At 35.5% G+C, this 16,440-nt stretch overlaps 4 protein-coding genes across 7 annotated transcripts; 2 read left to right on the top strand and 2 right to left on the bottom strand.

Annotated features, from left to right (window-relative positions):
• LOC109344085 (DEAD-box ATP-dependent RNA helicase 50) lies at positions 460 to 5,211 on the bottom strand. 3 transcript variants are annotated; one of them, XM_019582698.1, is made up of 8 exons: positions 4,633 to 5,211; positions 4,310 to 4,504; positions 2,944 to 3,131; positions 2,332 to 2,545; positions 1,586 to 1,717; positions 1,309 to 1,484; positions 644 to 910; positions 460 to 499 (listed from the first exon to the last, which is right to left on the bottom strand). In XM_019582698.1, the coding sequence occupies exons 1-7, from the start codon at positions 5,140 to 5,142 to the stop codon at positions 679 to 681; spliced, it is 1,647 nt and encodes a 548-aa protein (XP_019438243.1). In that variant the 5' UTR covers positions 5,143 to 5,211; the 3' UTR covers positions 460 to 499; positions 644 to 678. The 3 variants fall into 3 exon arrangements, with proteins under 3 accessions (XP_019438243.1, XP_019438244.1, XP_019438242.1); XM_019582699.1 differs by having other exon boundaries at positions 488 to 507; positions 647 to 910; XM_019582697.1 differs by lacking the exon at positions 460 to 499 and having other exon boundaries at positions 559 to 910; positions 4,633 to 5,210.
• Positions 5,954 to 9,449, bottom strand: LOC109344080 (heparan-alpha-glucosaminide N-acetyltransferase-like). Its single transcript, XM_019582690.1, has 11 exons — positions 9,301 to 9,449; positions 8,905 to 9,207; positions 8,726 to 8,826; positions 8,439 to 8,568; positions 7,902 to 8,018; positions 7,744 to 7,829; positions 7,131 to 7,197; positions 6,824 to 6,902; positions 6,587 to 6,678; positions 6,266 to 6,409; positions 5,954 to 6,180 (listed from the first exon to the last, which is right to left on the bottom strand). The coding sequence occupies exons 1-11, from the start codon at positions 9,391 to 9,393 to the stop codon at positions 6,145 to 6,147; spliced, it is 1,248 nt and encodes a 415-aa protein (XP_019438235.1). The 5' UTR covers positions 9,394 to 9,449; the 3' UTR covers positions 5,954 to 6,144.
• On the top strand, positions 9,977 to 12,414 carry LOC109344083 (urease accessory protein UreH-like). Of its 2 annotated transcripts, XR_002107288.1 has the most exons (3): positions 9,977 to 10,348; positions 11,213 to 12,117; positions 12,180 to 12,414. XR_002107288.1 is itself a non-coding variant. In XM_019582695.1 (2 exons), exons 1-2 carry the CDS (start codon positions 10,070 to 10,072, stop codon positions 12,038 to 12,040), a joined length of 1,107 nt encoding a protein of 368 aa, XP_019438240.1. In that variant the 5' UTR covers positions 9,977 to 10,069; the 3' UTR covers positions 12,041 to 12,173. The 2 variants fall into 2 exon arrangements, 1 of the variants encoding a protein (XP_019438240.1); XM_019582695.1 differs by lacking the exon at positions 12,180 to 12,414 and having other exon boundaries at positions 11,213 to 12,173.
• Positions 12,928 to 15,047, top strand: LOC109344081 (WD-40 repeat-containing protein MSI2-like). Its single transcript, XM_019582691.1, has 5 exons — positions 12,928 to 13,558; positions 13,647 to 13,790; positions 14,051 to 14,175; positions 14,395 to 14,490; positions 14,672 to 15,047. Exons 1-5 carry the CDS (start codon positions 12,953 to 12,955, stop codon positions 14,904 to 14,906), a joined length of 1,206 nt encoding a protein of 401 aa, XP_019438236.1. The 5' UTR covers positions 12,928 to 12,952; the 3' UTR covers positions 14,907 to 15,047.

Genomic DNA, 16,440 nt, shown 5'->3' with positions numbered 1-16,440 from the left:
GGCTAAACAATTAGAGCATCCACTTATACTTTTAGATTCAATTTCTTAAAATTAATGGTAAGGATCACAAAGTGATAAGTGGTTACACCAATATATGGTCATAATGGTGGCAAGGATGATTGACAAGTACCAATCGGGGTTGTGTATGCACGGCTATGATAATCATGTATTATTGTCTTTCAACATATCATGTTTACTTGTGAAATTACAATTCTTACTAATTGAGAATAATCTAAATTAGTTACATTATAATAATTCTACCTCTTTAAATTGTAATTCCAATTACTCATCTAAATGTTAGGATTATAATAAATTTCAGAGGCTCCTTCCAATTTCATGCCTAGTTGGGTGAGTCAGTGAAATTTGAGAATTATTATGGCGAAATAAAACATATGGACCTCGTGGTCAAGGTTTCAGCAATAGTTAGCCCCATCCTAGCTTCAAGCCACTTGAGACTATTGTTGATACATGAACTCATAACCTCAAATATTCACTACAACTCATAACCTCAAAAATTCACTACTTATAGCTCATAAGCTCAAATATTCACTACATCATAGCTCATAAGCTCAAATATCCACTACATCATAGCTCATAAGCTCAAATATTCACTACATCATAGCTCATAAGCTCAAACATTCACTACATCATAGCTCATAAGCTCAAATATCCACTACATCATAGCTCATAAGCTGAGGGTACATCATGCAGTGGGTGACCCTTGCGATTTCTTTCCATTATTTTGCGTGCAAGCGAGATTTGCTTCCCAACCACAAAGATAAATGCCTTGCCCTCTCCTCTAGCACCTCTCGCTGTTCTTCCAACACGCCGCACATATTCACTTGGATCACGTGGGAAATCAAATAGTATGACATGATCCACTCCAGCAAAGTCTATTCCTCGTGATGCTCTGCAACAAATTAGCATCATTTCATTAAACATATGGACCTACTCCCTCCATTCTTCTTTATCTCTCTTTTATTGTTGTTACATACAAATTATTAAAGCCAACAAATTACAAATACCCTCCATATCAGCCAAAATAATAACCACATTAGTACTCAAATCATTCAAAATATTATTATCATTTCATTAATCTTCTCTCTTGTTCATATCATACCCAAGTTAAGAAAAGATAGTTAACACTTTATTAGTTGGTAAAACCACATATAAATGTGAAAAGACAAATAAAGAAAATAAGGGAGGAAGTATTTGTGATTTGAAATTATAAAAAATAAGAATTAAATAAAAACAAGGGAAAGGAAAGATTTGGAACAACCAAAACTAACAAGCTCAAGAGATAAATACCTGTCAGTGCAAACCATAAACTGGGAGACTTGTTTTGATGGAGAACGTGTAAACTCTTTCATACTAGCATGCCGTGATTCTTGTGTCATGGCAGCATGGAAAGGTAGAACTTGTATATTACTTCCTTTTCTATCAAAACGAGTCAATGCATTTTCAACTTTTCTGCATGTTTCTATCTGCATTTTATTTTTTGGAGAATTATACCAAAATAAAAAGAATATTTCAACGAAAAGCAAAATTATAAAACACGACTCCCAAAAGTAAGAACTGGAAATACTTTGTTACAGAACACAATAGTTCTGGGGACAGGAGTTTCCTCTGCAAGCTGCAGAAGAGCAGATTTCTTGTTCAAAAATGCTGTATCAGGAGTTTTTTCTTGTCCATCTTCTCCACTACAATCTACTAGGACCTGAACAGATGAAAAAAATAATCATCACACCTGAAGACAGTGAAACTGATGACTCCAAAAATATGTTGCAAACATCAATTAGCATTAGTGTTCTATAGTCTATCGGATCGTTATATCCACTTATCCAGCAAGGCATATATATGTCCACACCCAATAGCACCCAGAATAAAATACAGGTTTCACATACCAGTCTTATAGCTGTTACAAGCTGCACTGCCATACCCAATGGCACGGAACAATTACATAAAGGATTTAATTTGTTTACAGAGACCGTGTAAGTGTTTCTTACACTATGAGTACATCATCCATTATTCATATGTTAACCATCACTGACTCTTAAACAAAAGCAATAGAAATGAAAGGTGGATGGTGTACTAACCGTGTAAAAAACTTTACACTAACAATGCATAGATAGTAAATTTTAATATAATGCTGGATAATTGATGGAAATGCAATTTAAATCTCATTTAGAAGACAAAATGATTTATTGTCTCTCATATTTAGCCAGAAAATACAGGGAATACGTCTTCTCACTTTCAGCCAATGCTAGCTATCTTCTGTCCAGGAAAAATAAAACAGAAAGAAGCAAAAGGAGGTTGCAACTGAAACCTAACCTCTTCAAGGCGAGAGCTTATACGGTGCATACTAGGTCCCATGATCATTTCACAATCGGGGAAAACTTCAGCCAGTTTGCTGTAAATATCTTTTGGTAAAGTTGCAGTCACAAACAGATATTGAGTAGCAACTGGTGAAGAATTAATCAAGTGTTGGAGAGCTACTTCAAAGTCTTCATCACCAAATAGTATATCTACCTCATCCAACACAGCACTGTAATATATTATGTTGTTAAGATAAATTTTACAATCAGCATGCATGGATAAATATAACCCGATGGACATACATCCACAATGGGGAGGGAAGGGGCATGGAATCAGATATCCCTATGGGCATGTCCTCACATCCATAATGGATAATGTTCATTTTTAAATGACAACTTAAAACTGTCCTGGACTCCTAGCCTCCACAATCCTAAGCAATTCCAAGGACAAAATCTAGTAGTAGTCATACTGGCCTGTATTAAACGTCCGTGCATTGTGTCAATAAGAATTACTAGGTGCATATGGACATTAGTTGAAACACTGGTCATTTAATGATAAAATAACTGATGAAAAACAAAGTGGAAATTTGTAAGGCACATAAGTAATCCAAGAGAAAACAAGGTTTACCATCTTAGATTTGTTAACTGCAACAGGCCTTCCTTTATCAGGGACAAAAAACGGCCAGGTGTAGCAATTAAGACATCAACACCCTGCTTTAAATTTTCCAGCTGAGTTCTTTGTCGAAAGCCACCAGTGATAACCATAGATTTGAATGGAACCCCAGATTTTGACATTGATCGACAATTATCTAAGACCTGTAAGCAATACATTGACAAGAAACAGTTATAGTTATACCACTCTCTGAGGGATGGTTGACCTATCCATTGCATATTCATAGTCTATCAATTATTATCATTTTAGGCCTTCTGTTTTTAGATGCTAAATATTAAGATGGCAAGTAGGGCGGTCTAGTGCATGAGGCTCCCACCAAGTGGGGTATGAGGAGGATAGACGTACGCACCTTTACCCCCACTAGTGGAGAGGCTGTTTCTAGGATTTGAACTTGTGACTTCTTGGTCATTAAGCAACAACCTTACCGTTGCACCGAGACTCATGGGTTCAAAACCTGAAAATAGCCTCCTCGTTTACGAGTGTAAAATTGCATATCTACCCTCCACATACCCTACTCGGTGGGAGCCTCATGTATTGGAATGATGGCAAGTGATTAAAGATATTTTCTTATAGGAAACTTATTTTTCTTATGGGTAGACAGTTGAATTACAAAATGAGATGGGGGTGGCAAACTATGAAGCACATGTAATGATATGAGTACGGATACGACATATATTCTTGAAAAATGCAGGTTTGAGATACGCATATAATTGTTATTTTGAAATTCCAAATAAAGAACATACTTCTTAAAGACCACTAAATAGAAAATGAAAATCATATTGTCATAAGAAATCATTACTTACTGCCCACAAATAGGAATAGTATGTATCTTGTTTAATCATGATTATGCAGATGCTTATTTGAAGGGCAACTTTCCTAAAAAGCTTAGGCCCGTAAACGATTTTATATATCTCACAGCATTCATCAATAAGGTCTACTAAAACCAATTAGGCTCCAATGGTTGATAAATGGATAGTTTTGACTTCCTGTTTTATATTGTTTCTTGCTACAATAGTCAACCTCAGATTTAACCTCCTGGTGAAACTACTTTTTATAGGTTAAATTTACTCTCAAATGTTGGAATAAGCAGCAAGGCTTATAAGGCATATGTAATTTAAAGTGATTCTTAATGCATCAAGTAGTCAGAATACTAGAATATGACTTTTAATGCTGTATGGTTTGAGATTGGATGGGACTTAGAGTTTCCTACAAAACCATATTTATGTCTGTTTATGTACTTTGTCTGCATGAAAGGAGAAGTAGAATAAAGAGAAGGAAAATGAGATTTATATTCCCATAGATAAAATATGAAGCATCTAACCTGAGAAGCTAACTCAGCTGTTGGTGCAAGTACAACAACTCTAGGAGCTTGTGAAGAGGATTTACTATGTCCATCAAGTTCTTCTTGTCTAAGACGCTGAATTATTGGTACAAGATACGCTAATGTCTTTCCAGAACCACTTTGATCAGCTACAACACAAGTCTTTCCACCAATAACAGGTGCAAATGCCATGGCCTATATAGAGTGAAATTAGTTATTAACATTGAGCTCAGTTACAGTATAAGAAGGTTAAAAGTAATAAATAAGAATGAGTAATTATTGTTTATAAGCATGCAGAGAATAAAGATTGAATAGGCAGGTACCTGTATATGGGAAGGGCTGGTAAAAGAGAGTTTTTTCAAGGATTGAATCATATAGTGACTGTACCCTAAATCTGTGAATGACTTGAGACTGAAAAAGTTTGTATCAGGAGTTGTTTTTCTTAGATATGTTTGTGAGGATTCGGCACGGTAAGATCCTCCACCATCTCCCCATCCTCTTCCTTTTGATGCTTTGAAATGAGATGCTGCATTTGAATTATCTTCTTCTTCATCACCATTATCATCATCATCCTTATCCCTGTTCCTGTTCCTGTTACTGTTACTGCTGCTTTTTTGGTGTTTGGTTTTGTGGATAAGAGGTTTGAGTTTCTGGGGTTTAAGCCTTCCAAAACTTGGTTTGAGTGAAGAATCATTGTTTGTTATAACACGCGTGACTTGAGTTGGAGAGGTTGTAGAAGATGGGGTTAAAGAGAAAGAGAAAGAGTGGTTGTTGTATTTGGTTGTGAGTGAAACATAAACAGCGGCGTTGCTGAACAAATTTGAACAACCCATTGCACTTCTCACTACTTTTGCTTCTTTCTATCCGATGATGTTTCTTTGTGGTTTTAGATAAGGAAATATGCACATTCTCCCCCACAATTCCAACTATTTATTATTATTATTATTTATAATCAAAACATTAGGCTTTATAGTTCTCCAATAATATATGTTAAAGCTACTAATGGCAAAATCACCTACTGTAAAAACCGTGTCAGAAAATCAAAATGATAAATTAGATGTTATGTCGGTTTTAAAATAAATAATGAGTCCTCTCCTGTTATCTATAAACCAAAAATTAAATGAAAAATTGATCTGTTATATAAAATTAAACAAATCACATTACATCAAAGATTTTCTAGACATCAAATCATATTATATTAATTCTTTTATGTTATGAACACTTTTTAAACTAGCCTGCGTTGCATATAATGATAAGCAATAACTTATATTCTAATTTTTTGATAAATAATATTATTTTCACTCAAAGTAGATGTAATTGATTTCTTGCAAGAAAAATTCTAAATATCTGCATTCATCTGAAAAAGTGGTACTAAACGAGTATGTGATCTTTCTTGCAATAATTAATTCACAGAACTACTATTTTGAATAAATTTCAGTTATAATCTCTATAAACTTTTTGTTTGATTTTGGGTCATATAAGTAAGATATATTCATGTGTTTATACACATACAGATAGAAACAGATAGAAATAGATAGATAGTAAAAGTGTGTTTGGTGTTGGTGGTTGGTTCAATCAATCTTCACGACTCATTTCCACCTTCTTCGTCTTTCAGCAAAGCAATGCTATGCTATATATACGAAGTAAAGTTGAAGAGATGGAAAGATAGATTAATCAGGACAAGAACAATTACAACACTCCTAAGTACCGCTTTGCTGTTGCATGTATGCATCATGATTTTGCTTGAATATATATACACATCTATGCATATGTATATATCATGTAATTGAACAATGACTTATATGTACAGCTGGCAGCAGTTGAATAGGATGATGTTATTTTTGCACAAAACGTGTCACAATCCAGTGTATCTGCAAGGAACAAAAATACATTCAAATAATGTGGTTTTAATTCTTGAATATGGCAGTAAAATTATAAAGCAAGAAGCTATCTTACAATGTTGTTGTCGGGTTTAGTCCAATAAAATCCTTGAATTGCAATCACAGCCAAGTTTGAAGATACAAGGACAAATATACTCATGGCATGCTTTCCCATCCATTCCAACACACTTGTCAAACGCCTCTGACCATAAACATCTACCTGCAAAGCATTATAATTTGGTCAATTTGGGTTTGCTCCAAAGAAAAATTTATCTCTACAAAGAATGGCAATGACAAATCTTTGGCATCAGAAAATGAAGATTGATGCGGAAGTATATGAATTTACATAAAAGCTATGTGAAGTTAGTTTTCTCTTGTCACGACACTTAGAACTCACCAGAACATATAAAGCAATGAATGTGAGACCAGAAGCTGCAGAAGTTAGTAGCATATAACTGATTGTGTACAGAGATTTATTTATAGGAATGCCTGAAAAAAAACAAATAAAAAATCAATATAACTTGTTCTCTGGCATCATTCAACATAGAAAGAAGTTGGTTTGCTAGAAAGTCTTGAATCCAAACAACCTCGAATTATTATCAGCTAGTAACTTCTTGTAGGTTGCAGCACATACCTATTGAAGCCAGGAACAATCCAAGGGCCAAAAATGAAAATGAAAATCGAAGCCAGTTATCGAGGCGGTCTTTGTGGTCCTAAGGTACAAGCATCCAGAAAAGTAAAAGATCCGCTTTACCAAAATATCAATAAGAAGATTTTGAGCCACAATTTACAATCAACATAGCATATGATTCAGATCCAAAACAGACTCCAAAGAGAAGTGCACTATTACATCACAGAGTTAAGATATAAGAGAATTCATATCATTGAAATTGCTAAATTTTCCAACTCACTGAGGTTCCATAAACTTGGTTGTATCTCACCTCTTGATGGACAAGAATGTGACCATATTGAAGTCCAATGATGCACGAAACTGCAGCTGTTATCGAGCTGTGGACAATTTTAAAAGAATTATAATTTGTCTCCTACACGTGCCAACAAAAATAACTTGATTAATGCATATAAAGCATACAATCAACATATAATTTGCAGTTAAGAATGTAAACACCAGGAGAAATGAGTAAATCCTATTCATATCTGCAATTTATTCTGTGGGATGCAGACCTCTTTGGTTTATCAATCAATCATGGAAACTAAGGTAGGGTAGAAGGAATATATTGCAAATAAGTGATCACATCATTAAGCACAATAGATATAACACAACAATGAGGTCAGTCAGGTAAGATTGAACCATAAAAAATAAGACCTCTAGGTGATTGTCAACCGCAAACACATTGCAACTAAGACACTCCAAAATCAAAAACCTCTTAAAACTCTTACTAAAACAGTGTGCATGTTACAAAAAATACGCCTCCAAAAGTATAGTAAAATGGGTCGATTCTGTTTCAACATCTCAACAACAACAAAATAAGTGCAACTCTGCAAGCAAAAGGTTAATGGAATCCCAGGGAAATATCAAAAGTTTAGACTAGCTACCTTAAAATGCCTTCTGGATCAAAAGGAGCGTGACACCATGAAGGTGAACCATCTAAAACTTGGCCCTTAGCAGACATATTGCACTCCTGGAAGGGCATTAATGTGTAGTATCATGTTGTAAAGCGTTGAGCAAAGAAATGGAATCAACTATAATATACCTTGAGATTCCTGTAAACAGGTTTTCTGTACAGGTGGTCAAGACCAAGAATATAGCGATCGATCATTCCAGCAGAATTACACGCAGGTCCAAGATCGCCTCTCACGGAACAATTCACCTGATATTAAGGTGAGAACAAAGTTAGCATTGTGACCTAAATATTTTGAATTCCACCGGCAGCACATTTCCAAAAAAGAAAAAAAATTATAAACATGAATGAGAAGATGGACTTGTTGAGTAATAATAAGCATGGGACAAGCAGCCAGCGGCCACAGAATCAGAGATATGAAGTGAATTCAAATTTAGAAGGCGGCGGTAGAATGAGCTGATGGATGAGCATGAACAACAGCACATATGCATTCCTCCCTAACCTTAAAAAGGTGCTAGGACTAGCTTTTACTAACAATATTTTTTTACAATAAACTCTTCAATAGCTTGTAAAGCAGGCAGGTCAAATGCAAAACAAAAGTTGAAGCACAAAAAAGACAGGCAATTTGGGAGATAGAGAAAGGGGAGGGAAGAGCCTGGTGAGCATTACCGTGTAAATATTGTTACCATCAATTGGAGGCGAAGATGAGGTGGAGACTGATACATCAAACTGCCAATCTGGAACATATAAGCCATACAGTAATCCTGAGTAAAGTGCCAACAATATTAATGCAACAAACCTGCATTATAAAAAGTGGTAAGGGAAACATATTTGTAAATGTAAGAGTAAATAAGAAATATGAATAGATTGATTGATTGTAACATAGATGAATGTGAATGTGAGTAAGTTGTGAAAGTTAATAGTATGGAAAATAAAAGTGAGATGGAAAAGCTTACCAGTGAGAGTAATAAGTTTTGAAGAAACCAAATTGTTCCCCCTGGCGAGATGGAAGCCAGATCTCACACAAAGCTGCAACAATATATCCAATTGATATCCTCTGGATCCGTAGATGAAATATGTTAAGAATGAAAAGATTAGAAAAGTGATTGAGGAATAATAATAGTAGTAGTAGTACCTGTAGAATGCCAAGGAAGCGTATTGTTAGAATGTCAACACCATAAGTGTTGGAAGTAGTACCATGAAAAAAGCCACCTTGAAGAATGATACCAAGAGTAGCGATTTTGAGAGCTCTGAGTAATGATTTGGAGGTAGCTGAATTTCTGAAGTGAGAAGGGTTAGTCTTATAAGAAAGGGAAAGAGAGATTCCAACAATGAAAAGAAAGAAAGGCATGACCAAATCAGCCAAGTGAAGACCATTCCAAGGAGAATGAGAAATGAATGGGAAGATGGATCCTCCATAATCAACCAAAATCATCATCTGAGATTAAAACAATTATTTAAGGGAAACTTGAGAATCAAATATATATATATATACATCAAGGGAGAGAGGGAGAGGGAGAGAGTTGATTACAAAAACAGAGAGACCGCGGAAAACATCAAGGGAGGCGAGTCGAGTTGGAGTTGGAGTGTGTTGAGGCAGCAGCAGAGGTTGTGAATCGGCCATTCTTCAATCTTCACCAACAAAATTGATTACTACAAAAAACTGAAAACCATCAACAGTCAACACTTACCACTTTTATAGTTTTATTATTCCCTCTCTTTCTTCTTTCTATATTCTCTCATCCATTCCACTACACTTTACTCACTTTACCTTTTCTACTTATCTTTACTCTTTAACCAATACTTGCTTTTTATTAACTATAATAACTAATACCCAATATTAAATTGTTATTATTTTATTTATTTTTAAATGAATAGATTTGTGTATCAGATTGATCCATTTTTGGGCCTTATGATTGTTATTGGTTGAAAGGTTGAAATGGTTTGGATGTGGATGAATGGATGAATGGCGTGTGCCAGACACACGCAGACAAGACATGGGCACATGGAAAAGTATGACTTTGATTTGTTGAATGTGGACTTCATCTCACCAACTCATCACTCTCTCACAATGGAGGTTGGACCACTCAAAAATGACAAGTGCCTAAGTTATTACTTATTAGTAATTTGTAAAGTAAGATGAGAAGAATCATATATACCACACACTGCAAATCAAATGAGTTATGAGTTATGAGTTATGAGTTTGAGGTGGAATGGATAAAAAAGTAATTGTAATAAGTAATAGGTGGTTTTAAATTTCATTCATTCTTTGTTCCCATCATTCCTAGTTTAGTGCAGAGATGGATAGACTTGTATCAGTATCACCCTCTTCTTTCAAAATCTCTGCATTTCTCACTCCATTCCACTCTTCTTCTTCTTCTTCTTCAAGATTCACTTTTTTCCCTTCAACGCCTTCTCGATTCACCTCAATTTCTTGCAACCATCAAAGTCCCTCTCCGTTTCCCTCTTCTACTCCACCACTTTTCCCATCACCCTTTTCTTCTTCTCCTTCTCCTTCTTCTCCACCTCTATCCCATTCTCTCAATCACATCGCAACTGTTCCTTTTCAGAAACCAAAGGTATCATTCTGCTCTCAGTAGTAATAATCATTCTCATCTATTTGATTATTTTATTGAAGATGATGATGATGAAGTTTCATTGAGAATATCCACTTCGTATATATTATGTCATGTTGCTTATGAAGTGAACCAACTTATTCGACAAAACAACTGACCTGGGCTCTTTCACAAAAGAGTTTGTAAGTCTTTTATATGACTTATAATAAGTCTATATTTGATAAATCACTTGGAGGTGATAGACTCATAACTTCATGACTTTTCAATTTAAACCTACATAACTTATAAGCTAATCTTACCAAACTTTATCAATTGCTTTATAAAGCTTTGAGTTTTTAGCTCTTGGATACTTATAAACTCACAACTAACTTATAAGCTCCAAGACACCTTATAAGCAAGCCATAAGTTGAACACTTTATTCATTAAATTATTTGGAAACAAGTTAAAACTTGCTTATTTTCTCTGACAAACTTACAAGTATAAGTTAGCAAGAGCTTATCGGAAGATCATTTATTATTTGCATAAGTTTATTTTCTCTGGTAATGCTGTTAGCTTCTTGCTGGTCTTGTATCTTGCCTCTTTAATTAAGCATATTAGCCAATAAGTCACAATCTTCAACATAAATGTAGACTTATGCGTAATTGAATATAGATTTGGATATATAGATTAATTTGTTGAACTGGGTGGCTTCCACATCGCAGATTTCCTTTTTGCAGATATTCAATTCTACATGATAATTTTTGCCACGGGGTTTTGTATAGACTAATGTACACAGTACTTATGTCTTCAATCTTTAATAATTCCAGACTTCCAGTGTTTAAGTAGTCCTTAAGAAAAACCATCCTTTGTGTTTCTTTTTTGCTTCAGGCAATAGTAATACTCTCTGCTCTCGTTTTGATCTTAATCCAACCAGCTATTGCACCAGCAGCTTTTGCGGCCTTTCAAAGTGCTGCAAGTACAGGTGGTCCTGCTTCTACTGCTGCAATTGGTGGAAAACTACTGCGCACCGAGATCCTAACTAGTGCTTGGACTGGTTTCTTTGCTGGCTGCTTGCATACATTATCAGGACCTGACCACCTTGCAGCTTTGGCTCCATTGTCAATCGGTCGTACCCGAATAGAGAGTGCTGCTGTCGGAGCCCTTTGGGGTTGTGGCCATGATGCTGGTCAGCTTATCTTTGGCTTACTATTTTTACTCCTCAAGGATCGACTTCAGATTGAAATTATCCGAACTTGGGGCACCAGAGTGGTAGGTCTTACTCTGGTGGTTATCGGTGCTATGGGGATTAAAGAAGCTTCAGAAGTGTCCGCACCATGTGTTGCTGTAGAAAATGGTGAATGTGATGTTAGCGTGTATGAAGCACTTGATAATCCAACAGTAGGAAAGAAGAAGATTGGTTTTGCTACATTTGCCACAGGGATAGTTCATGGACTACAACCAGATGCACTGATGATGGTGTTGCCTGCGCTTGCTTTACCTTCTCGTTTGGCCGGTGCTGCATTTCTCATCATGTTCTTACTTGGAACTGTAGTTGCAATGGGGAGCTATACCGTATTCATAGGTTCGTGTAGCCAGGCACTAAAGGACAGAGTGCCTAGAATCACTGAGAAACTAACTTGGGTTTCTTCCCTTGTTGCAATAGCCCTCGGATTCACCATCATCATTAGCCAGGTTTTCGGGTTTAGCCTGTATTAATAATGCATCTTTAATCAGCATCGATTTGGTGTGAAGGAAAGGTAGTGGCATTAGAGATAAGTTGTATTGTGTTAGAAGGAAGTTTATCTTCACTGCAACATGACAAATTGAGTATTGTCAATTATTTCATCTTCACTGCAGCTAATGGTTATTTAGTAATTAGGAATTGTCTTTACAAGCTCTGGTGATCTATATGAATTATTATGCCTTGGAATTCAAATATAGTATTACATTAGCAGGTGAGATTGTTCCTAGAAATAATCTCTCAGTGTCTTATGGGTAAAGTTATATGTATCTATCTTCACTTATTGTGGACAGCCCTTATAAGTATGTTGGATTGTTAAATAAAGTTATAAAGGCAATATGTCAAATTAGTTATTTGAATCTCACTCATTCCAGTGCTATGTTGAAGCTGTCTCAACTTAACACATCATATGAAGCTATTTGAATCCTAGGGAGAGCTTTATGTAATCATTATTACTCCAATCAGAGAATTAGTCACATAAATCATAATTATGCTTGTAGGGATACCTAGTCAAAGAACAAGAAATTATGAGGATCCTTTTATCTATGGTTCATAGTTCACGGTTTTACGTTTTCTGGAACGTGTCAACCAAACCGATCCCCCAATAAAAAAACAGAGTTAGATACGGAAATATAAAGGCAACATGTAAAACAATGTCGACAATAAATTGCATAGAATTAGAGGGTTGAGTACAAAAAAGTAGATATAGTTTTTGAATGATGTTTATCTATCTTCCATTTGTACTTTTTTCCGTGAGCGGGAAAATGTGATTTGAATGGGGCGGGAATGATAGGAAGGTAATGGGCCTAGGGTTGGTGGGAAGCCCAAGTAAGGAGAGCATTATTATTAAATAACGATGATTCCATGTAATGTAATATAATTTGAAGATGGCGGAAGAAGATGAGATGTTAGAAGAAGAGTTCTCTGTTTGGAAGAAGAATACTCCTTTCCTTTACGATCTTCTTCTATCTCATCCTCTTCAATGGCCTTCTCTCACTGTTCATTGCTTCCCTTCTTCTCCATTACCTTACTCCCTGAACCCTTCCTTCAATCTTCACAAGCTCCTCTTTGCCACTCACACCGCCGACAATGTCCCCAACTTCCTCATCGTCGCCGATGCTCTCCTTCCCTCTTCCAACTCTCAACCTGATCCACTCAATCCCGTCATTCCCAACATACAAATTACTCAGAAGATTCTTGTTGATGGGGAAGTCAATCGTGCACGTTCCATGCCTCAAAACTCTAATATAATTGGGGCTAAGACTAGTGGTTCTGATGTCTATGTATTTGACACTAGTAAACAATTGGAGAAGGAAGGACTTGAATGTCAACCTGATTTGAGGTTGAAGGGTCATGATAAAGAAGGTTATGGTTTGTCTTGGAGCCCTTTCAAGGAAGGACACCTTTTAAGTGCTTCATATGACCATAAAATATGCTTGTGGGATGTGTCTGCACCTCAACACAACGTGCTTCATGCACTTCATACTTATCAGGTACTTCTATCGGATACATGTAATGTAAGCATACAACGTGCTTGATGTATTGCTTAGTTGGTTATATATCTTCATATTTATCTTTCAGGCACATGAAAGTGTGGTTAATGATGTATCCTGGCATTTGAGGGATCACAATTTATTTGGTTCAGTTGGAGATGACAGTAAGTTGATCATTTGGGACTCCCGGACTAACCAACCCCACAATTCACTCATAGCACATGACAAAGAGGTAATATCATTTCCTAAGTGCTTAGCATAATAGTATAGAACATTCCACATTGTGTTCTCTGCATATATAACTTAGATAAATTGCTGGATATACTGGATTATCTTACAAGTATTTTAGAAAACAAAATATATAGTAGAGAAATGTGTTATCATATGTTAGTTACATTGTATGTTTGATTATGCTCTCCTGAAATGTGATTTATTACTACAAACTGACACTGTAATGTTCTGTTATTTTTTATTATAAAAAACTAAATGCAGGTGAACTTTCTGTCTTTCAATCCATATAATGAATGGGTTTTGGCTACAGCATCTTCCGACAGCACCATTGGTCTCTTTGATACACGGAAGCTGACAGTGCCATTGCATGTTTTAAGTAGCCACACGTATGTCCTTTATTCATCATGTTCTGTCTATTCTTTTCTTCTTCATGGTGCTACTATGATCTGGACTAACAAGTACAGTGGCTTAAGTTGTTAGATTGCCTTTTTTGTTGCTGTTATCTCATCATGAAAAGATCAGAGAAGTATGGACAAATCTGCTATTTCCATTTGAGGGGCTTATGTTTTCATAGCTGATTTGGTTTTATTTATGCATATGAACAGAGATGAGGTATTCCAGGTAGAATGGGATCCTAACCACGAGACAGTGTTGGCTTCTTCTGGTGCTGACAGAAGGATAATGGTTTGGGACCTCAACAGGTATCTCAATCCAACTGCTCCTAGCATATCTTAAATTGATTAATATACTATCATTCTGTGTTCTGTGATGTTTATTTAGGTCTCATGCGTGGCACATGTAAGACTCACAAATATGAACATCCATACAAATTGGAAATGTTGCTTACCACATTCTTTGCTTCATCTATTTTTGATGACTCAGGGTTGGGGATGAGCAGTTAGAAGGTGATGGTGATGATGGTCCTCCCGAGCTACTATTTTCTCATGGAGGTCACAAAGGGAAAATATCAGACTTTTCATGGAACAAAAACCAGCCATGGGTTATCTCAAGTGTAGCTGAGGACAATTCTTTCCATGTCTGGAAAATGGCTGAGAGCATTTATCATGATGGTGATGGTGATGATGATGAGATATGGACGGTTGATGAACAACACTAGTCAGTCACATGAGCTCAAAGGCTATGCTTTATTTCCATTGTTCTTTATCTCCTATTTGTGTGTAGTGTTTTTTATTTTGCAGTCACTGACTTGATTGGAAGTTGGAACAATCATTTTAGTATTTGATTTGAGTTCTACCCATCTGTCCCCCGACTATTAATTCACTTAAGTGTTGTTAAAAAGCAACCTTGCTAGTCCATATCATCCTAATTATAAGTATAAATTATTGAGAGTAGATACACTTAGTCATTCATTAAAAATCTAATGGTTCACTTGATTTGATAGTGAGTAAATCTGAATTATTATTAGATTTTTATAGAATTGATGGATAAGATATTAAGTATATTATTTTAACTTCCTCATGAAGTAAGTAAATTCTCGTCCTTTTATTAGTCATTTATTTATATTTGAAAAATCATCCAAGGAAACAAACACAACCTTAATGGGGGAAAACCATTTGGATTCTAAAGAACCATGAAAGTAAATATGTCGAAAGGGGTTGGGTATACTTGGCTGGTCCATCAAAGTTCAAAAATGTATAGGACTTTGTGTATTAAATTTCGAACATTTTGTTTAAAGTAGGCTTTTTAGCCTGATTTGACATGACTATAGTAAATTTGGGTCAACTTACTTGTCACGGTTGGGCCAACGGTCCGACATTTTCCTTACATCTCCAAGACACTCATGAGGAACTATAATTACATGGTCTTTGGGAAGAGAAATGGTGGCCTGGATAGCCAAGAGAATGGAAGAACATGAGAGCTTCATTTTTTTGTATAATAACCAAATGTATTCACTATCCTATGAAAAAGAAATTAATTTGTGTGATTGTTCCTCCTAATAAGTATCGTTCATAAGAGTCAAACATTTGACTTTTTAGTCTATTTGTAGATTCAATAGGATCTTATACTACTAAATCAATGTCTTTTGGCACATAAGTACTTCATTGATATATCAATGAAAGACAAGGAAATCACATAAGGGAAAAGGAATGACTAAAAGTGGTTGTGAATGTGAAGTAATATTAAGACTAAGAATATAAAAAAATTACTAGATTGAAAATTAAATTATTAATTAGTTAATAGTATTTTATTTGGGTTGGACAACTACAACTCGTAGCCCGATTTGGACGAGCTTGAGGTACAATATAAGAAATATAAAATTTAACTGAGTTTTTTAACCTGACCTATTTTAGCTTAACCCAAAAGGAGGCTAGTCCAAACCCATTTAGATAGACTCTTAGAACAAGTTTACATAAAATAATAAAGGTTAGTAATTACCTCACCCCCTTAATAAATAAAAAGTCAAAAAGGGTTATTACAACTTGCAAGTAGATACTCTCACATCCAGTTTAGTTTCATGAACATTAAGTTTTCTTCCAATACAAATTGGATTTAGTTAATCCAAATAATAAGACATGCCATCTAATTCAAGTCACATTTAACCATTATTGAATATTGAAGTTCATGAATTTTCATTTCTTCCATTTTTGAAAAAAACAAATAGTATAATTGCATGGGATGGATAAAGAAAA

This window comes from Lupinus angustifolius, chromosome LG03, assembly GCF_001865875.1.
Source record: "Lupinus angustifolius cultivar Tanjil chromosome LG03, LupAngTanjil_v1.0, whole genome shotgun sequence".
Classification (NCBI taxonomy): Eukaryota; Viridiplantae; Streptophyta; class Magnoliopsida; order Fabales; family Fabaceae; genus Lupinus; species Lupinus angustifolius.
The sequence above is the reverse complement of the archived record's forward strand: the minus strand, read 5'-3'. Positions and strand labels throughout refer to the sequence as shown.